At 36.6% G+C, this 22,658-nt stretch overlaps 1 protein-coding gene across 1 annotated transcript in view; it reads right to left on the bottom strand.

Moving 5' to 3' along the window:
* Nucleotides 1–4,837: 4,837 nt before the first annotated feature.
* Nucleotides 4,838–22,658, bottom strand: part of GABRG1 (gamma-aminobutyric acid type A receptor subunit gamma1) — a 56,448-nt gene continuing 38,627 nt past the window's right edge. The window contains exons 4-9 of the mRNA XM_071743629.1: nucleotides 20,144–20,364; nucleotides 17,273–17,355; nucleotides 15,823–15,960; nucleotides 15,542–15,694; nucleotides 12,397–12,608; nucleotides 4,838–8,907 (exon numbers count right to left, since the gene is read on the bottom strand). Of these exons, the coding sequence (XP_071599730.1) occupies nucleotides 8,629–8,907; nucleotides 12,397–12,608; nucleotides 15,542–15,694; nucleotides 15,823–15,960; nucleotides 17,273–17,355; nucleotides 20,144–20,364 (1,086 nt within the window). The 3' untranslated portion in view covers nucleotides 4,838–8,628. The remainder of the gene's footprint in view (nucleotides 8,908–12,396; nucleotides 12,609–15,541; nucleotides 15,695–15,822; nucleotides 15,961–17,272; nucleotides 17,356–20,143; nucleotides 20,365–22,658) is intronic.

Below are 22,658 nucleotides of genomic sequence, written 5' to 3'. Positions count from 1 at the left end.
TACTATTCTGCATGAGGTATACCATTATAAAAATAAACCACAAACACAAAGCCCGAAACCAATAGAGCAAAATCCCTTTATTCGCTTTCATCTCTCCCCAGATCTCAGGAAAATAACCAAAAAATATATAACACCTGAAAAGAAAAAAAATCCCACAGGCAAGAGAGAACAAAAGGCTACAAAATTCTCACCTTGAAGCATATTTGAACATCCTGTAGTATTCTATTGCAATCTAAACTTTACATTTATTTAAAGTACTACCAGTGATGCCTAGTGGTTCACTTTTGGAGTGCTTTAAACTGAAAGCTTACGTGATGATTTTCACCATCTGAAAAGCAGGTCTTTTTCATGTGTCTGAAACTGCACATCAGAAAATGAGGCATCAGAAAACTAAGTGTATACTAAAAAGGCCAAAACTCTGAGTTGATCTTTTACCATGGTATCAACAGAGAGGTCAAAATAAAGAGCAGACTCCTCTACCCTGCAAATACAATCACAGCAGTTCCCTCAGCACTGAAGTAATTTGCTCCCACATATATCTAAAAATCAACCTGTCACAAAAGAGGAAATTTTCCTGTTTTCTTTGTGATATCGAATACCTGTCATTAATCAGAACATTTGTGTTCTCCCTTTCTCCTGCAGTAAAAAAGAGTTAAATTAAAAATTAATCCCCAAGTCTCATCATAAGGAACCATAATTATTTTAAGTTCTGAACAACTTTCATATTCCAACTGTCAAAATCTGAATGTTTTCTTAGTCACATTCAGAGCATCAATTTTAGGGTTGGGGAACACAACCTGCTAAACTGATCGTCAAAATTTGATGTATTTGTAAAAGTTTTCATATCTTTCTTTCCAGACTACATATGGATATAAATAGATATGTCTGTCATTGCCAATATAATTCCTACCACAGTCACAAAGTCTCAGCAGTACAGGATTTAGCCGAGAGCATCAGTTTATCATCTCTGAAATGGTCTGGTTCAGCCATGCTCGTTAACAATGTTGTCAAAGATTAAAATGATGATGATATCAATGTTTCACTCTAACCTGCCAGACAGACTTTATTGAAATGGAGAGGCAAATATCAATTTAATACCTGTAAATGCTTCAGTTTTGGCATTGCACACAAAAGATTATAGTATTTTAAGACAGTCTGAGAAGTCATGGCTTAATCACATTAAAAGCCTATGAGGATACCTTAATGTTTCTGGGTAATGGAATATAATAATGGATGAGTGCATACCAAGCCTACTGGAAAAGTACCAAATAACAGAGTAGAACTGTAAATATCAGTACACTTGTGAAAAAAAAATAGTAGCCCAACTGAGGGGGCTTCTGGAAAGTAAAATGAAACAGAAGAATAAATTCACATAAATACTTTGTATTTTATATATAATCCTTAGAAGGATTATTTATAAATAACTGTAACTGCAAGTTACAAATTTTTCCATATTTTTTCAGAAAGTAGAATACAAAGGTTTTAAAAAGTTGCCTAAAAAGAACATTGATGTGCAATACTGCAACATTATCCACTGGTGCCAAAACAATATCAAATTAAATGCACAGTAAACCTCAGTAGTTAAAATTATGAGCATGTAAAAAAAAAAGAGTAGTAAAAAAAAAATGTCCTAGTAAGGGGAAAACTGTGTGAACTATGTGAACTATAGATGCTGAGACAGACTTTCATTATGAGAGTGTAATTGAATAATGGAATACTGAGACACGTACTAAATCAAAAAGTGTTATTTTTAAAGGATATCTCTATAAGTTTAGGTTTTAGACCATACCTTTCAATTTTTTATAAATTTTCAATGAAGTGGAATACAAATTAGAGCTGTTTCATATATTTATTTGGAAACAGCAATTAAAACATATATTACATTTTTCAAGATAAGTATCACCGTGAGATTGCCAGATTCTGATCCCTCAGTTTCATTTAAGGAAGTACTTATATTCTACAGCAATTCAAATTCTAAGTAAAGCTATCAGAATGCCTCCCTTCACACTCACACAAAAAGACTAAGCATTTACAGGGGACAGCAGTGGAAAATGCAAAATCTATTGCAAAAATAAACTAACCATTAAGATTTTTTTTGCAGTGCCTGAAGTGCAAGCACAGGTTGTATACTTACACTGTGCCTATGAATACACAAATGTCTGCTTTTTCCTGTCTTGGAAAATCTGAACCATAATGCAAGTATCTTCATTGTTCCTCCTCAGCAGCAGAGGGACAGACCTTACATTATCTGTTTAAAATTACCATAACCTGTTTTCTGCAGTTTTCACAAGCCAAAAGATTCCTATCTATTGTCTTCCTAAGGTGGAAAAACAATTCAAGGGGGAACAGACTTCTGCAGCAAAATAATGACTTCTCTCCATTTCCCATCCACAGTAGCTGGTTTTGGTTTGGGTTGTTTGGTTTAGGTTTTTTTGTTTTGTTTTTTTTTTCCTTTTGTTTTTTCTTGGGGTTTTGGGTTTTTTGGTTTTTTGGTTTTTGGGGTTTTTTTTGTTTTTTTTTTTTGCTGGTGTTTGGGTTTTTTTAACTCTGAATTGGCAAAAGTAATATATCCTCTGCCAGGGGCAGTACTGGTCATTGCTGCTAAGTCTTCAACCAATTCTAAGGGACAAAGCAATCTTCATGCTGTCTTACAGAGCCAGTCTGAGTCCTCAGCTGCCAACATTTGGTGCCAAGACATTTCATACTTGCAGTGCCTGGACAGGGAAAATTCAGGGAAACATTTTCTTTTGAATTCAGCAAGGCTCAAACCCCATGATGATAAAGATCATCCAGTGAAGCTAGAGACACACAAAAGGATTGCTTCCAAAAATCACAGAAGAGAAACCTTATTAATGGAAGCAGACTCCTGTCTCCCTTGATCCTGTCAGCAACTGGGACTCAGGTCCTGTTGTCAGAAGCAAACTTGTGCTCACTTACACACCCCACACACCTACTCTTATCAAACTCTTTTCTTGACTAAGAAAAGGACCCGAAATGAAGAACAAGGAAGAACAGTTTACAGGTCTTCTGTCTTCCATCCCCTCTGGCTCTCCTCACTCAGCTCAAGTAATGTTGATCTACCATAAGCATAATTTGCAGGCAAAGCAAGATCTGTCACTGTGAAGGGGAATGAGATTGCCCAGGAATTTTATAGAGTTTTATTTTTCTACTTACAGTGCTATGAGGCTTTTAAGGTTCTGGTTTTTTTCTTTTTAGAAAGAAGATATCCCTTGCAGGCAGTAAGACCCACCTATGGAAAAAGGAGCCAGATCCTTTAGCTTATTATAGTTCTAGGTGATCTCTCTATATGGGCTATCTGAGGTTTCCTCTAAAATAATGGTGATACCCTGGGTTTCTCAGTGAGACTGACTAGCAAATAACATCAAAAGTTTAGTATTCACTGCCTTTTCACTGTCATCAGAACCAACCCAGAAGACAACTCAGAAACCCCCAGTCCTGAGACCTGTGACAAGATTCACCCACTTTGGCCAGGAGTACAATCAAAACTCTCCTGCTTCATCACATGTGGAAGATCTCAGTGCCACTCAGCTCAGTGAAACTGCTCCTGTGCAAAGATAAACATCAAGTGCAGGGATCCTTTGCCTTGTTCTGGAAGTCACAGCACACATCCATCTCCGGAAGGGAATTTTGTACCTGATGGCCCAGCAGGCAGGTATCACCCTTCCTTTTAACCAGAAACTGGTACCAGCCTCTCTGGAGTACACCAGCTATGTTAGTTCACACTTGATGTGACCATAATCCACCTTTCCCACTCCCTGAAGGAGAGAGGTGCTCAATGATTGAATGTAGTCTGGAACAGGTTTCAATTTCCAAATGTTTTAGCCTTCAAGGACATTAACAGAACTGTAGACACATGGGTACTAGCTCTTTCCTGATGTCTATTAGCAGTGTCTATCACCTATTAATTAATACACGATAATTTAAAAAACAGCTTCACCATTAATAAGACAAGGAGAAAAAAGATAACCTTTTCCTGATTTAACCTCAGTTCCAATTTTCTGTTTGACATTTCACTAGAATTATCACTCAAGACAAAAGTCTGCTGCTCATTTTGTCTGCAATTGTTGTATGGAAAATGCACAGGGTTTTTTGTTGTTTCTTCTAACAAAAATAGAAAAATAAAATTTAAAAAAATGTTGCAGCAAAATCAAGAGCTTTATCACTGATACCAGTGAGAAACCTATTAACTAAATATATCATTCAGATTCATTACATTTTTCTTTTCTTCCCCACTTTTTCCCTTCTCTCCAAACCAGCTTTCAGTGCAGGTTTTCAACAGAATGAAATCTTCCCAACATAAGCAGCCCCCAGCTCTGCCCCCAGCTGCCAGCTCCCATCCCCTGTCTTGGGTCAGAACTAATGGTCATAGCCTTGTACATTCAGTAAGATGATCCCACCTATCTAGTTGAGACCCTGTTTACAAAAGAGTAAAATAAAGATCAATATTCAGGTTTTGATTCTTCTGGCAACATGGCCTTACAACTGCTATTGTTGGCACAAGTGAAGCAGAAGCAAGAGATGACTGAAAAAGGAAGGACAGATCTATTCCTTTCATTGACTTAAACCACCTGGGGAGCAAGCCAAAGGCATGAACAGATGCAGAGACCTTTGCTAAAGCTCAGAGAATATTCTGTCTCTTTCCATGAGTCAGTGTCTCCCACAGCACATTCATCAGAGCACTCGGGCATTCACTGAACTTTTTCAGAAGCAGAAGCACAGCAATTCTTTTTAATTCCTGGCCTTGTATTCTTTAGCTGAGGAATTGTACACTAGTTTCTATTTTCTGTATCTATTATAATGACTACAGGATACAGTGTTATTTCACAAACATAAGGCATCACATTTAATGTATAATAGAGAGAAACTACAAAGAATTATAATGAAAAAATATTAACAACTATTTTTTAAAATTTAAAATAAATCAGATTTGCACTAATTCTCACATATTTGGAAAACTTGAAGTGGTGACTGATGCTGTCAAAGAAAGCATATCTTACTTTGGGCAAATAGATATTTAAATCCAGAGTTCTCCTGTTGGGCTTTCATTTGAAAGGTGTTCACAAATTACAAAGCACAGTTCGTATACCAATTTAAAATAAATCTTTTACTACCATAGAAAATAAGCAACAGAAAATAATAAAAAACATGTTGGGAGTGATTCTCCATCAAAGTCTTACACAATCCTGAACGTCAGAAAACTGGATAAGATTAAAGCCTTTGAAGCACAACAACATGTGAATATAAAAGCTCATGCTTTGGTTGCACTGCCACTACATAAAACAGATGCATTCAGACAAGGGAGACATGCACTGAAGATCAGTGAAGTACAATCAGAGACAAAACCTTACCAAAAAATAATACACTGAGCTGCACTCACTGCTAAAACAGACAAGTGGTGAATACTAATACAGAAATATCAAGGAAAAAATTTTTTTTTTTTTTTTTTAAATACATTTCAGGAAATGCCTAAGATAGGTGCAGTATAAAAGAGTTTTCCCAGACTTTCACCTCTCTGCCTTTATGGCAATTTCTCCTCTAAAGTCCTTCTATATCAATGAGAAAACTTCTTAAGAAGCTCTGGCAAGTACCCTTAATTTTTAATCATTTGAGCTACTGAACACTCATTATTGAAATTAGTGCAAATTAAGCATGTGTTAATGGCAGCAATTCAGGATAGCATCACTCTTTATGACAGCACATAAGCACATAGTTTTCTGAATTCTAGTCTAATTACAATACTGATTAGGGGCAGGTTTAAGCATGTGCTTAAGCAGTAATGGTCACAGTAGAGCTCCAAATACTGTGATCCCAGATATCAGTATGTGAACTCTTATCCAGGTAGGTTTGAAAAATGATTGCAGCAAGCAATTATGTTCTCCATTTCTAGTCATTTTTTTTGAGTATCACTAAGATTTCTTGGAACTGAGTGCTTACATGCAGATTAGAAAGAAACAACATAGTACTAAAATAAAGCATTTATTACATGCTATGTTACAGTTCACTGCATACCCATTTCTATTTGCAGTCACATTACTACAGGAAACTAAAATTATTTAATCAAAAACAAATGAAGTACACAGAAAGTTTGTCAACAGGCAGAAGCAAGTGTATCTGTAAGCCAAACAGCCTTAACATTCAATAGCTTTAATACACCATTACACTATTTCATAGAAATTAGAGATGAAAGACTTCTTATCCATCCCTTGCCAATTCAGGATGTTTTCTGTTCTCCAACTCTGTCACTGGAGGCTGATTGGCAACTGACAACCACATGAATAGAAAAAGCTAACTAGATGTGCCAGCAGAGAGCAAACTGTGAAATTTGTATTTCTCCTCGTGAAGTGCCAAGTTCTTTCAAGTCCCTTTTGTTTAAAGGTGAATTAATGAAACTCAGGAACTCACTAAATCTGAGCCTTGTATAGCAAATAGACTGCTTTTTGAACACACATGCAACATAGTGCTGCACCTTCATGGCATTGTCAAAAAGCATCAAACTGCACTATGGAATTAAAACTGACACACTTCCATTGTATTGAACACCTTCTGAAAATAACTCTCTAAAGCAACAATACTTCACAGTAGATCAGTGTTGCTAATGATGCTGCACTTTTACCCTCAGTCGAACAGTCAGAAGTTGGTGTTCAGAAAGGTCAAGCAACAAATAATGTCAGCCAACCTCAACCTTTCAGATTCTCTCACTTTCATATTTTATCAGCTAACTACTGAAATAAAGTTTGCATTTAAATGAGACCTTCTCTGCCACACTTCCTTCCAGACCCACTGACCACAGTTTTTCATTCTCTATAAAATTTCAGGGCTGAACATTTCATCTGAAATGTGTATTGCGTATCATATCTTACCATGTTTGGTACCAACTAGAATATAAAAATACATGAATATTTTTTGAGAAATTCAGAAAAGGGAGCCCATTAACAGAAGTATTTTCTATTATTAGCTATTAATCAAGTCTTTATCTCCAGTACTGAACATCCTTACCTACAGCCACATGCTAATCCCATTAATCCTCTTTAAAGATCTGTAAGGTCTTCTGTGTAATTCTGACTTTTACATAATGCATATCTTAATTTTACAGTGATTTTTGCGAGCTCACTTGAGACCAGTTTCTTTTTGAGGATGGAGCAAAAACTGCACTTTTCCATAATCAAGACAAAGCATTTCAGAATAGAAATGAGATACTAAAGTCAGCTGCCAGACAGCTATAGTCAACACAGAGAAGTCACTCCAGAAGGGCTGCTGCTGAAGAATTGCTACCAAAGTGAACAGAAGCTCTGACCACAGAAAGGCAGGAGAACTAGTCATAGGATTTTTGGTAGGATACATCCCATCTTGGAGACGGATCTGCAATGCATAAGGATTATTTTTACTTCCCTCTCCCCACCACCACCCCCAGTAATAGGGCTTTTCCATTAGAAACAAACATCAAGGAGGTAATTACACAGCAACCCATAACATAGGTTCAGTAATTTCATACCACTTGGGTTGGGCTCAGTGAGTAGCCTCCTCAGCAACAAGCAGGAGCTGCAAAATAACACTTTATGCAAAATGGAGCAGGTCACACACTACACTCTTAGGGCTGGAGACTGAACACAGTGGCTTTGAAGACAATGATTAAAGCACTGTAACAGGATTTCCAAACTCTGATGATACAAATTCTTCCAAATGTACAGTTATGACTTCATCTCTGGCCCCAAGTACGAATCAAAGCAGAGGGGGCTGGGGAGGATGTTAAGAGCATTATGCTTAACAGGCAGAATCTCAGTTGGGCAACAACAGTCCCTGATGTTATTCCATGAAATAAGCAAGAAACAGCAACTTGGTAGAAATTTTTGAAAGTTGCAGCCCTCTTGAAGAACTTCAGGGAACTCACAACAGTGAACTAATGACAAATGGAGCATAGACATTAACCTAGGTTTCAAAGCCAAACCTAGGGTTGAAAGCCTATACCAATGGTCAGGATAAGACAAGCTCAGAATTACCCTTGGGGTTTTTTTGATATATCCATTTCTTGCTGCTCTAATCTCTGCATTCTGTATAAATCTGCATGTGATTAACTATGACTTAATCACTCTTTTTAACATACTGCAGAGAACAAATAAAAATGTTCCATTTCAACTTTTTTGTAAATCAGGGATTAGTAAAACCACCACCCTATGGATGAAATGGATGAGAAGAACTAATCCCATTTTATTAAGGCTTTCTTTTTAAAGATGTAAGATATGCTAGGAAATTCATCAGTATTGTCATTTAGGATCAAAAACGAAAGCTTTTTTAGAACTGTCCAGTTAAATAACATAGCCTGTGATTCTGCATTTTATTAGAGCTGGACAAAAATACATGTGTGTTCAGGCAAGAAAACTCTTAGGGATATTTATTTTTAAATTTCTCTCTTTAGAATGACAATACCAATTCTAGAGTTGATCACAAGAGGGAGACTACACCACCATATTTCCTCTCATTGTTTCAATTTTTTTAAGCATCCAAATAGTTTGACTCATTTTGGACCAGCTCTAATTTTTCACTGCTCACTGAAAAGTGTTAATGACTGTTCAATTTGCATTTCTTCTGAGTTTGTCAAACCTCTGACATTCAAAGATAAAGATAGCCAATCCAGTAAACAAGATTGAACAATGCAAAGGCAGTTGGAAAGAAGATTCGAGAGTAGGAGTCAATTTTTGCAATACGGATGTGTATTCTTCCTTCTCTCCAAGATCCTGTGCGACAGTCTTCAAAACAACAGAAGAAGCTAGCACAGTCTTTCCCTTCTAAGCACTCATATCCATAATCATCATCACGTTCAGGGAGATGATGAATGTTATTAATTGGAATTAGTGTTGATCCGGGTCGAACAGCAATTGCAGGTGGTTTCTTAAGAAAAACAAAAAAGAAAAATACAGTTTTGCAGGGTTTTTTATCCTCACATTAAATAATTCTTTCTCTATCTCATAGACTTTTAAAATAACTGCACAATCATCTTTCTTTCAACCTCCCCATCTCTGGCATCTCTTCTAAAATCTTCACACTGATGACAGGAGTTACATCAGCACTACTCTTATATTGTATTCTCTCTTTTCTACTATTTCTGCAGGAGAGGACGCAGTCAGAAGAACTAACGAGGTAATGAAGTGTAGGGAAGAATCTTTGTTAAACAATTATCCATTACAGTCAATTAAAAAAATATGAAAGAAATATAAAAAGCAGGAAGATCCATCATTTAGGTTCTTGTTATGTTTTAAAGTCCCGTTGTCCCCCTCCCCAGGAATTACTTTGGTCACCATACAGATCTCTAAACACTGTTAATGAGGCACTCTATTGCTGCAGGGACATTTTACCCAGTGTCCCAAGAGGTGATGTTAAAACAGTGCAGTATCCATCACGTTTTATAATAGCTTTCTTTAATAAGTGTCTTTACCAGAGGAAGTTTCACACAGACTGCTGTTTTAACACTTTTTAGACATGATGACCCAGGGAGCTAATTATCATCCAAAGAGACCTCATTATTCTTTCCAGTTATGATAAAATACTGAAAATACCAATAAACAGTAGCTACATGCTTTTACTCTAATTTGAGGCATCACAAACAGGGCTTATTTTTACATAACAGAAAATGTAAATTTAAAAAAAACCCTGAACTTACCAAATCATTATTTTGTCAAGCATATGTAGGGAAAGATGCTTGTTCTACCAAGGTAAGATTGATGGCATAAATAATTTTTCCTCGTGGGGTAAAACAGGAATCGCCAGCTCAGAAACACCATGGGAGGTAAAAAATAACAGTTCTGCCTTTCACTGTTCATGTTACCAGTGAAGACTAAAGCTGGCTACTTAACTTCATGTTTAAAGAGATGGTCTGAGAAAAGCAGAAAGATAGTTCCATCTTACAGGGCTAACTACCTCCAGGGAATAATTAAAATGTTTATAAGAAAGAGACATAATGAGGGAAAGAGAAAGAAAGACCAACACCTCACAAGACAATTACCTTATAGCAATTAGCAGAGACTTAAAAAAAACAGAGAAACATATAGATACAGTGGTATATGCTGAGTGTTCATGTACATGCCTACTGACACTGTACATGAAAATCCATATATAGAGAGAAGTATCTGTAATACACTCTGATAGGACCAAGAATTAAATTATTCTGCATCAACTAATGCAAGTAGAAAATGAAGCCTTCTCCTGTGGAGATCATAGCACAGATGATGCCTTCACTTCAGGTGAAGTGGTGATCAGAACAAGATCCACAACTAATTAAGTTTGTTCTTCCCTGCCCAAGCTCATTATCCTTACTAATGTGGATTTGCATAAGACTATTCATACTACCTTTCTTGAATGATGCCTGCACATATTTTGTAAGATAAAACTGCTATAATAATTTGTAAGATCTCAACTTTTTCACAAGATCATTTATTGCAGCTGATCAGTTCTTAGAATAATAAGCTTTCATTGTATTTTGCAATAGAAACAGAAGATCTATGCAAGGCAAGTTTTCCAAGGAAAACACACCTATAGAATAGAACTTTTCAGAAGGAATTAAACTAATTTTCTTTTTTTGTTGTTTTTTTGAGCTACATATCCATAACTACAAGAGAAAAAGCATGAGCAGAAGTATTTAATAAAGGGTAAAAAAAGATAAAAAAGAAAAATAGGATTCGTAATTGTACAACTTCCCATTAATTAATTGGATAGCTTCCTTAATTGTGCTGTTTCAAAGAGGAAATTGCATAGCTTTTTGTAAAACATCAGTAAAAAAAACCTTATTTTTTTTAGTAATCTCTTATCTATTATGGTTTTACAGCCATAACATGCTGAAACATGTTTAAAGAATTCTCTGTGAAAGGATGGTTGCTTTCCTGCTACTTAGAAGTAAAAAGCACACTTCGAGAACACAGTAAACCACAACTGAATGTTATATTGCTAATTTTAACCTTTTTCGGGTTAACCTTAATTTTAACCTGGTTCATGTCCCTGTTCCCTAAGCATTGCAGAGACCTCATTGCAACAACAACCTAGAAGTGAATCAGCTATGCTGGCACTGGGAAATCCCCCAAATTCTGCAGCCTGTGTTCTCTTTTACTCTCATTGTTCAGCTCTAGTCCGTGCCCAGGTTTGCTTTCCACCCTTTCCATTGGTGATGTGGGACCAAGGAAACACAGGGCAGTATTAACACAAAGTCTTCTCCCTGCCCTGGTATTAAGCCACAGCACCCTGCAGTGTCCCCATAAGAGCCTCCCACAGCCTGGCCAGTGCTGACTCACCCCAGCCACAGAATGGATACGGTTCTTAACAGGATTTTTGCATTTCCATATCTGGGCTTCTGGAATTTCATTTTAATTCCTGTTTGATCTTATACAGGTGCTACTCAGCCTCCACTCAGAAAAGACAACTGATATTGTGATACAGCTCTGGCCCAGCTTCCTTTGATGGAATGATCTGAAAGAGGGCTTATAAATAACTTTTTCCTTCCCCTTATTCTCTCCAAAAGATGACTACAGTCAAGTCTCAGATATTAAGACCAGTGTTCAAGTGAATAAACTACTTGATGCCTTTATCTCAATGTTTTATTAGTTTAACAATTAGCTTAAAATATTTGCACTTGATTCCAGAAGTATTTTTTTCAAAAGCCCTGGTATTCTTACTACACAAACAGAAAGATTTTTAAAATTTTTAATATTTGTTCCCAAGATATGTGGGGATTCACACCATGCAAACATGAACTTGTAAAAGTGGAAGATTCATTCTACCAAAAGGAAACGCATAAGTAAAAAAAAAAAAAAAAAAAAAAAAAAAAAGAAAGAGAAGAAAGAGTTAAAGCAGAGTTTCTGAAGCAGAAAGGAGCCAGAATACTAACCAATAATAAGCAATCTTTCCTTTGCCGATCTTGTTAGGCAAAACCCAAATTAGGTGATGCAGACTCAAACAAATCCTCCTACCTCCAGTTCATTTACATTATCTCCACTGCTACAGTTTATCTTTTGTTCTTTGTCTGAGGCTGTTTTCAGAAGCACTGTGCCTGAACAGAACTGTCTCCATGGGGACACACTCCACAGGCAGCTCTAGAAGTACCAAGGGCATGGGCATGGCATGGAAGCATGGAATACTGTATCAAACACTGTACTCTGCAGGTTAGGCTCACATGTTCTTATTCACATATGAGTGGAACAAACTAAAACCATTGCTCATCACCATAAAAAAATTACAACAAGCCCCCAACTTTAAAAAAAATTATAAAATTATTATTATCATGTTAATTGTCTTTGAACATTAGCCTTTCTACTTAAGAACCAGTCTGTCAAAATTAACACTACAATAAAGAGCATTCTGTGTTTATTTTTTTTCTTGTTTGACTAAACTTACTGATGACTTAGACTTGGCCTTCTTTTCTTTTCCTTTGTCCCCTTTTCTGTTACTGGTAAAGTAATGCAGGGCACCATATTCCATCAAGGCAGCAAAGACAAAGATGAAGCAAACTGAAACAAAAAGGTCCATTGCTGTCACGTAGGAAACCTTTGGGAGTGACTTCCTAGCAATTGTGCTCAGAGTTGTCATCGTCAGGACTGTTGTAATGCCTGATTGAGAAAGAAAGAAAAAGACAGGCAGAGGAAAGTATATAAGTAATCCAGCCATATTGTCACACACAAGAAAGCTCAAATTAGCCCTTAATTCATTCATGAGGCCTTAATTCATTCATACAAGAACTGAGCCACAGAGGGTTCACTGCTGATCACACACAGTGGTGCTGTTGCAAGAAGCCATCCCTATGGATCCAGTGGCCACCAAGGGATCATACAAAAGGCAGCACATTTCACCTTCAGTTTAAATCCCTTCCATTTTCAACATACACTGAATAAACAATAACACCGACAGTTTGCATAATTTTTTATAGCTGTTATAGAATCACACATAAAACTAATACAATAGACAAACATGTACAAATAAGCACACAAAAAACCGCACACACACAGAAAACCTTTGGCTCTTGTAAGATTAAAGTGTACAAAAGGGCACATTCAGGAAATAAAATAAAAAAAGAAAAGTGTGTTACTTATCAGTGATTTCAAGCTTTCAGAAAACATAAGCAAAATGAATAATTTTTTCAATTGTTTGCCCCTGACACATAGCAGATCAAACTTGATGACCTTCATGACCTTTCTCCTCTCATTCACAAGGTTATTAGGTAATTTTTCAATACTATTTCTTAAGTAATAGAAAATGTTTCCCTTGATTCACTTACATACAAGTTAATTAAAAGAACAAGCTGGCCTTAATAGGTACGTGTTCAGAATCTCAACTCCACCACTCTTCACGGGTTTAGCATTTTAAAGGTGTTAATGCTTTCTTCTTATACTAGATGCTTCAGGGAGATGCAAAGCCTTTTTCATTGCAGTCCAAAATTAAGATGTGACCTTTCCTTTGGAGAGCCATACTTGAACACACAAATAATTTGTAATTTAACATGAACAGGCTTATTGCAAAAAATGTGTGACAACGGTTTAAGACTGTCTATAGCTTTTAAATCAAAGCATGGAATCAGGGGTCACTATGGACTGATTGTAGTGGGAAAGAAGTGGTGACTTTGCAAAATAATTCCCAATTAAATTACATGCCTAAAAGGGCAAACAGATAACCACAGAGTTTTACAAAAGTGCTTCACTCCCACTACCTGCTCTTGAAAATAAATCAGGCATTTCTCTGCATAATTAAATATCTTAATACTTTTGCTTTGGGAAACCACAATCTACCAGGGTCTTTCAACAGATACAGAAGAAAAAGGCTCAAACCTTTCCAGTATACCAGACACCAGCACAGCCCACCATTCCCCTTCCTGACTTCTGCTCAAAGAGGACAAAAAGAGGCGTGGATTTTCCAAGTCCTCTCAAATATGCAAAAGGCATACATGGGGCTGTCAGAGGGAGAAAACCTTCCACAGCATCATGACTGCTTACCACAATGGACCTTGCTTAGTTATGACTTTCTGGCTTAAGTTCTGTCTTTTTCTATAGTATTATGTCTATTTGGCTGGTATTCTCTTTCTTCTTCACCAGAACATCTGCAAGTGAGAAAAGTCATCCTACAGTCTGTCAAATAATGGCCTCTGCATGTTCACACAAAAGGAGCTCAGAGTGAACTGCAGGGAAGTGTAAATATGATATTGCAAACATTTGTAGGACATCAAGTAGATGAAGGTTAGTATTGCTTAAGTGGGAGCATGAAAACTCTAGCCTAACCATGAGATCAAAGACAACTTTGCTAAGTTCATGGCATAGAAAAATACTCTGTAAACAGAGCAAACTGGGTACAGAACTAGCGGGATACATTACCACAGTTTTCCTGTTAGAGTTGGTGTCTTTCCAGATGATACCCACAATGAAGTCCAATAATTTATCAGTCAAAGAAATTTTATAATAAATTTCTAAATCAAGACATGAAACTATCAAGACAGTTTCACTGATTTATTCAAGATTTTAGGCTCTTGTCACTAAACTTTGCAGTACTTTTAAATAGCATTAAGATGCAAGACTGATTTTCTTCCCTTAGCTTTTTTCATTAGGCTACTGAGCCATGCTCATTTTTACTTACTTTCTTTCTTGACTCATTAATCTTGCAGGATTGACTTTCTCCAAGTTTCAGAAAGAAAGACAGGGAGTTATAGCCTAGACCCACCCTTCTTATAGGAAACACTCCTATAACATGGGAATGGGAGTGCTCACAATTCTATAAACTGATGAGAAAAACTAACTCACATCTCTCACTTCTTAAGGTCACTCTCAGCACCTGATGTTTTCTCCAAAGTAGGTCATAGTGCTGGCACATGTTTTACTAAAAGTATCTGTCACTGATCTGCTTGCAAGCATCCTGTGTACTCAACACAGTCCAGTCTACTGTGCTTTGGGTGCAGACTAGGACTCTTCTCCAAGATAGTCCATGAATTCTGAGTAGTCAAATGAAGGAGACTGACCCCATGATAAAAAGGTCAGATAAGATGACACATAGCACAGAATCAGCTCTGTAGCAGAACTTACAACACACATTCAGTATGTCTGTAATGGAAGCAGGAGAGTCAGTAACTGCAATTTTTCTTTCCTATCCTGGGCATAGAAGAACAACTAATCACTTCTATTATTAAAAAAAAACAAAACAAAAACAAACCACCAGCAGCAAAAACCTCAACAAAAAACAACCCTTCAAGGTTTTTCCCTGTGTAATAATGGCATCCTTTATTCCATAATACTAAGAGAAAAAAATCTATTTATTTAAACAACAGCTGATCATCAAGGCTTGGACCAGAATTTCCAGATTTTCATTCCCAACCCTCCCTCCTTGAGCCCTTCTGTACAACCACAGCAGGATCTATCTACTCTTAATCTTGCATTTCAAGAGAGGGGGTGACCAATGGTCACAATCTGAAGGGGAATTAACTGTGGTTAATTTACTCTGTGCTGCAGATTTGTATTCCTGGGGCCATCAGGCCTTTCAAGGTTGAAAAAGAAAACATTCTTACCCAGAGAAGTCCTTGCAGGAACTGCATCCTTATTGATCCAAAATGACACCCATGAAAGAACAACAGTGAGTATGCAAGGAATGTACGTCTGAATAGTAAAATACCCCATACGTCTGCTGAGATCAAAGAAGATTGTCATAATAATATAATCACCTATAAATAAATAAAAAAATTAAAAAGTATTCACATGACATTGAAAAGAAGTTTTCAGTTTTATCTTTGTCTCTTAGTATTGCTCTACATAGCTATTACATGAAATCAAACTTAAAAATTTGCCTTACCAGACAAGGTATGAGAAATTTCAGTTGTGTTTCGTAACCCTACAAACGCAAACTGATACAATCTCCAGTATTTTGGATCTGCTACTTCAACAGAGGTTTTCTTCCATTTGTATTCAATTTCATTTCTGGGATACCCATCTAGAATAAAACGGAGCAAATCAAGCATTCAGTCACAGTACACACCACAGCATTTGTCATCTCTGGAGTTGTTTATAAGCTAAATTGGTGCTATACATAAAATGGATCACAGAAAGTCAAGCTCTACAGCACCTGATACACTTAAAATTTAACCACAAAATATCTAGACTCCGTTTTAAGCTTAGCTAAATGTATGATTGATCAAAAACCATGTATAAAAAAAAAAACAAAAACCAAAAATACAACACTTAGGAACTATTTACTCAATATTCTGGAACTCAGATATGAAAAACTTCCTCAGAATCATCACTATGAATTAATCCACAAATTAAACATAAATTTTCATTAAAAGATCACAAACAGCTTAAAAGAAGAGGCACTTTTTAATACATCATTTCATAAAATTCCTATTGATGTTTATTGAAAATTTCTTTGTTTATTATTCCCAGAATGGATTTTTGCAGCCTGATTCACCAGCCACTACTTCAACTTTAAGGAAGGGCAACTTTTTCAATTCTCATGTGCCTCACATGCTGCCCCCACATATCTTGCCAAGAGGCAGAAATTAAATTAAGCAAGACTCACTTGTGTGGCACAACTGTTGAATAGACGGAGCTACCAAAGCACATTTAGCTGAACTAGAGGAGGAATTATTAAATAAAGAAACATTAATTTAAAAAGAATGACTGAAGTCTGATTTCTTTGCCTATTGGGTTCCACACTTGAGAATAAATCGTATAGCTGCATTCAGGTGATTTGGGTTCTTTTGCCAGTAATAGCATAATTCCATTAGGAACTTTTTTTTTTTTTTTTAATACAGTTTATATTAAGGACAGGAAGCCTGAACTTTGTGTTTCTTGCTCACATAAATAAGTCCCACTGAAAGAAGAAGGATGTCTTATGGTGATTAATCATTTACAGGAACAGGTTGAAGAAGACAGATCCTATTTTTCCTTCTAAGTACAAAACATGAAGCTAATTCAAAGCTGCTAAGTCTGGCAGGCATAAAAAAATAAAGTTCTTCCAAGGCAACAGATTTCAGTTAGCTTGAATGGGCATTGTATCATAATCCTGAACAATGAGACTATTTTTAAAGTTGCACCTAAATGAAAAGCATGTAATTCAATTCATCCATTAATGCATTTAAGAATGCATTAAATAATGCAATAAATCTAATCACAACACCAACGAGTCGGTTCTTTCCTTTACTTCTAGACTTTAAAAAGTAGACACTTGCTCTCTTGCTCCAGAATTTAAGTAAATCTAAAGCCTGTATGATAAGAGAAAAAAATTAAATTATTTTACCACCTACAGCTTGAAAATTCCAGTGGACAGGAGTGTTCATCCATAGGAAAGTTATGAAGTTGAAGATAACATTCAGCATTAATTGTCAGCCTAATTAGGAAAGGAAGAGAAAAGACAGAAAAAGTATTATATTCAAGCTTCACTTGAATCACACTTCAGACTAGACAGTAAAGAAAATGCACAGAAATCAATTTTTCCAGCTAAAGATGTAACAGAGAGCCAACTGTGTATCTGCAAAAAAACATCTACCATCACAAACCTATCATGGCATGCAACTTGAGGACGTGTGTTGTTTCAACTGGAATTTCAAGCCAATTCAAAAACTGCAACTCACTTGAGGGGAATATTTGCAGCTCTCCACCAGAAACAGGAGAAAAAGGCAGGATCTGGAGGATGGGGAGTTTATGACAGCAAATAAAGGAAGTTTCTGAAGAATGCATTTGTGAAGACAAATCGCATTTTGCATCTTGTATCAGGTGTCTATATGCATGAAAGAGAAAGCCAAGACACCCTTAGGAGTCCTCTACAGTCATGGAAGCAGCTCTGAAGACAGCAGCATAGGTAGGAAAAAGCAGACTTGATAGCTCTGCTCATTTAATGTCTGAGGCATTTAAGTAATTCACGCAACTAATACACATTTTAGAAATACTGTAGGACTTGTAATGGTATCAAGTGAGTCACTTGCTGCTTTTGAAAATGCTATCAGAGATTCCAAAGAGCTTCCAAACAACCAGTGCAAAACTCAGTTCTAACTTTCCCTAGGAAGCTGGAGCAAAGGTCTAGCTCCAAACTGTTCTCTTTGTATTTAAAATAGCTCCTACTTTGTTGGTAATACTGTGAAGAAAGTCAGAATGTCTTCTAAAATCTACTTTGAAATAAACATAGTGTTTACAGTGACTGCCTGCAATACTTACATACTAGACAAAAAGGGATGGGTAAAGGAAGATTCTGGCACATGCTGCCAGAAAGCTCTGTAAGTTTGAGAACAAAGTATTTATTCTACACAAAGTGTCACTGGGACCTTTCTAGAATTCTTTCCTGGCCAGGAGAGTTTTATAAGGTAAAGTGTAAGGTAAAGTGTATTCCTTGCCATCTGCTGTGAGGGGAAAAACAGAGACACCCCCTCACATACAATGTATTTCCAAGTAAAATACTTCTTTACTGTTATGCTTTTCATATTTTCTAACTATAGGATATACATTAATTTACTTTATTTTTTATTTTCAATCTTTGGATAGTCAAATGCTTAAGAAAAGAAAACCAGATTTTTATTAAAAGCGACACAATAGATCTGGAATCACTGATGGGTGCAATGAACAGACCAAGGAGTAAGCTCAGAGGAGACTCAGTAAGCCTGACTATGATAATCACCATGTTTGCTGCCCTAAATTACCAAAAGGGGAAGAGTGGTGGTACAGGGGAGCTCATGAACCTGGAGCATTGCTAGATCCTAATACTATTCCTTCAATAACCAACGTATGAACCTCTCAATGTTATTGCACCTTAGGCCAAACTCAGCCTATATCCTCATGTATACAGAAGTTTGCATGGTGCAGTGCTGTATGAATACCTGTTCTGCTGTTTTGTTTCTAGCTCACTGCACTATATAGCTCATATTCTAGCAGAATAATTGCTCTGGGAGAGCCCAGAGTTGTGTCAGTTTCTTCTCTGTGGTAGAAGACCACATATAAAAGAAATTGTACATTGAAACGAAACACATATGGAAGGGTAAAGTCCAAGTTTGAGTATGGAATTTTTGGCTGCAGAAAGAAAAAGAAAGAGAAAAATTTGGTATGACAACAGAAGAGGCTATCTAGAGATTTTTATAAGCACCAGCATAATAAGCTATTTAAAAAGTACTCTTCAGAGATATTTGCATGCTCTCAAATGAAGCATACTAAGAAAAAAAATCAGTGAAGAGAATTATTTTAACATTCTACCTCTTCTTAGGTCTGATACTGAAGAATTTTACAAATCATCCATAAACACAACTAGTCTGTAAATGAAAACAGCATAGCTGACTGAAAACAAAGTAATGAAAAGGTGCTATTTATTCTTTAAAATAAATAAATAGATAAATGAACTCTTAAGAACAGAATCAGATTTATGGGTTCCTCTGCATTGACTGCTTCTTAATCAGCTCCTAGTTTACTGCAAGATTTTTAGGCATATTTAAAATACAAAACTGAGAGATGACCCAAAAATTCTTTCTGTATTCTACAGACTTACTTTAAGCTGCACTACTACAGCTTAAAAAGTAACTCAAAGATCACTGCAAACAGCCTAGATGGTAACCTTAAAACCAACACCAAGCATCCCCCATCTGCCAAGAAGAATCATCACCAACACGTTTGCTTACGACTACATTGGATGAACAGATTTATTGATTTTAGTAGCTTGCAAGGGTAAACATGCTCACAATTATATGCTGCATTAAGGCCTTAACTTTAGTAAAACTTCTTATTATTTTTATTATCTGAAGCATTTCATACTTCCTTACAGCATGCAATTTGGTGGAAATTAGATATTGAACTATTTAGAACAGAAAGTCTGCAAAAAAGTTCATGAATAGGTCTTTAACATGCTAGTGATAGACAAGCTATATAACATCTTTTTTTTAAAACTTGCCTGTACCTAAATGAGATTAAAATTTACCATCTTCTTCATCTGTCTTTACCCAATTATCTACATAGTATATTTCAATTATATTAATTTAAGGATTTAGTTATCAAATAATTTTTTTTTCCTCTGGTAAAAGCCTTGCAAATTTCTGTGTTCCGCAACAAAAGAGATGCTGAGGATTTGATTCATATTCATTATTTATATATCCGGGGTTATAACAGGTTTATTTTTTCCTATGCAGTTAATGAAAACCCACCTTAAAGTGTATAACACTCTTCCATCACTCCAGATTCGAAGCAAACGGTTTGGAGTTGTAATCCAGTGAGCATCAGATTTCCTCGAGTTCCGGAAGAAAGTGTCTGGAATCCAAATTTTTCCAACCATATTGCTATTAAGCATAAGCACCTTCATTGAGCTGTTAAATTTTAGACGACTGTCATACCAAGTCTGGGCAAAAATGATATCTATAGTGTATTCCTAAGAACAGAAAAAAACCACATCTCTGTTTATGTTTACCACAATCTGAAAGTCAACAGTTTTAATTCATATACAAATCCAAGGCCACTTCTATTCTCTTCTGTACAGGGATGTGTAATGCACACAGCAGCCTCAGAAACTCAAACTGAGAAATTACAGGCACATGACCTTCTGTCCCTACCTCCTCTCCCCTGACACACACTAATTAGTTTAGGAAGAGGAGATGTGATGGGACCTTGCTGTAACTGGGAGGTTCCTGTACAGTGCAACCACATCTGGAGGCCCAGGACAGAAATTAAGGACAACCTTAATACATCAAGGCTGGACTCGGTTCATTAAGACAGAGATTCTACATCTGTTAAGAAGCAAAGTAAATAAATTTTCTATATTTTACCCCAAATTTTACAACTTGTAATGTAAGAGCCTTGAAGAAATTTCAGATTTTGAAAAATTAATGAATATGTGGGAAGTAAACACATCATCAGTGTTTGCATCACAGTTTGCAGATCTCAAACCATCTACATATATACAGACATACAAAAGTATACATAACCATAGTCCTGAAGGGAATTTCCCTTGATTTATTAAAGGCTCAATAAAGGTCCTCTTTATGATAGAAAGTCAAATTCCCCAGCAGACATATGGCCAAAAAAAAAAAAAAAAAAAAAAAAAAGATGAGAAATAAAATAAATAAATACATAAAAAAAGGAAAACACACAGACTTTTAATGAGACAATTCTTGACATATTAAAATTTCACGGAGATATGAAACTTCACAGATGTTATGAAATACTGTTTTTCAAAGAATCCAGGCAGTTGTTCCTGCACTCCAGACAAAGGAGCAAAGCAGCAGTCTCCCCTCTGTTGTATTTGTCACAGCTCCAGACCCTGACTCTGACCTCTCTACTTGATGGCAGATGTGATCTTTCCTGCACAGCCGCCCCATGAGGGCTCAAATGAGCAGCTCAGCAGCTCCTATGCAAGGAAAAAGAGCTGGAGAGCAGACTTAGGTATTTTATCTCAGTAGCTCACCTCGGTTACATGGTACAGAGGGGAGAGGGGGGGCAGAAAAAGACAACAAGGCAGAGGTTCAAGTCCTTGCTCAAGCCAAAGGGCTCACTACTAGTTTATTTGGTCAAAAAATAGGAACAGTGCAGACAGTTCTGGTTTTAAATAGTGTAATAGTGGAAGGTTGTGCTTTTTTTTTTTTTTTACTTTTAAATAATTACAACAGCCAACTGTACAAGTTACAGCTACCTCACTCCTTTCTGCAACTGACACCACGCATCTCCCAAGAAAGTTTGCAAAATTTAGCACTTAATGTTTGAGACACTCCAAGGCAGATGTTCCAGGATTACCTAAATCTCTCTCCATTTTCCCACCTCTTCAGGTGGGAATAGGTTCAGGACATAGATATTGAGGAGGAAGGCCTGCCCTTGCTCTGTGGTGTGTGGCAGATGAATTACCACCTGCTCTGTGGTAACTCAGTGACTCCCAAAGGTTATGAACAACTACTGTATGAAGCAAACAGTGGAGGGACAGCAGGAACAAAAGGACTAATAAAAAATGCACTTTAGAGCTGACTTTGCCCTAAAATTGCTTACTCTTTAAGAGGCATTGCCATTAGGGGAAGATTTTGCAGGTCAAAACAAGTCCCTGCTTATTTCATCTCTGTAAATAACATTCAAGAAGCCTTTGAAAACCCAAGGCCTGTTTAACCTTAACATTAATTTTTCTGTGCTCATCTGCAGTGGTTACAACTGGAAGGGAATCTTGCCTTTTACACTTGTAGTGTAAATGAAAGCCCAAGGCAGTACAGCAGAAAAGTGCTTTAATGGGCTTAAATGGAACAGAACGAACAAAGAGTTACGTGTTGCCTTTACAGTACAAATAGGAGGGGAAAAAAAAGAAGTCAGTGAGGGAAATCAACAGACATGACCAAATGAATAAAAAGAGCAGACTGTCTGAGTTTGAAGGTGCTGCTCTGAGCACCACTTCACAGTAACACTGCATTGTCTGAGAAAAAGAAATTTATCAAAGTGGCATTACAGTCAATCCACCCAGAGCAAGAAAACTCAGGTTGCTATAGAATACCAACCACCCTAACAAATTAAGATAAAAAAGGAGAAAGAGCTCACATTATTTTGAACACACAAAGCAAAGGAACAGCCACAGTGGACCCTAATGCTTGCATTCTCTTACCTTTCAGTATTAAATGTGCAAGTTTTTATCATACCCATGTATTATCATGGGAGTTGTTAAAAGAACTTTTGGGGAGAAAAAAAAAAGAAGAA

This window comes from Heliangelus exortis, chromosome 4 (genome assembly GCF_036169615.1).
Source record: "Heliangelus exortis chromosome 4, bHelExo1.hap1, whole genome shotgun sequence".
Classification (NCBI taxonomy): domain Eukaryota; kingdom Metazoa; phylum Chordata; class Aves; order Apodiformes; family Trochilidae; genus Heliangelus; species Heliangelus exortis.
The sequence above is the reverse complement of the archived record's forward strand: the minus strand, read 5'-3'. Positions and strand labels throughout refer to the sequence as shown.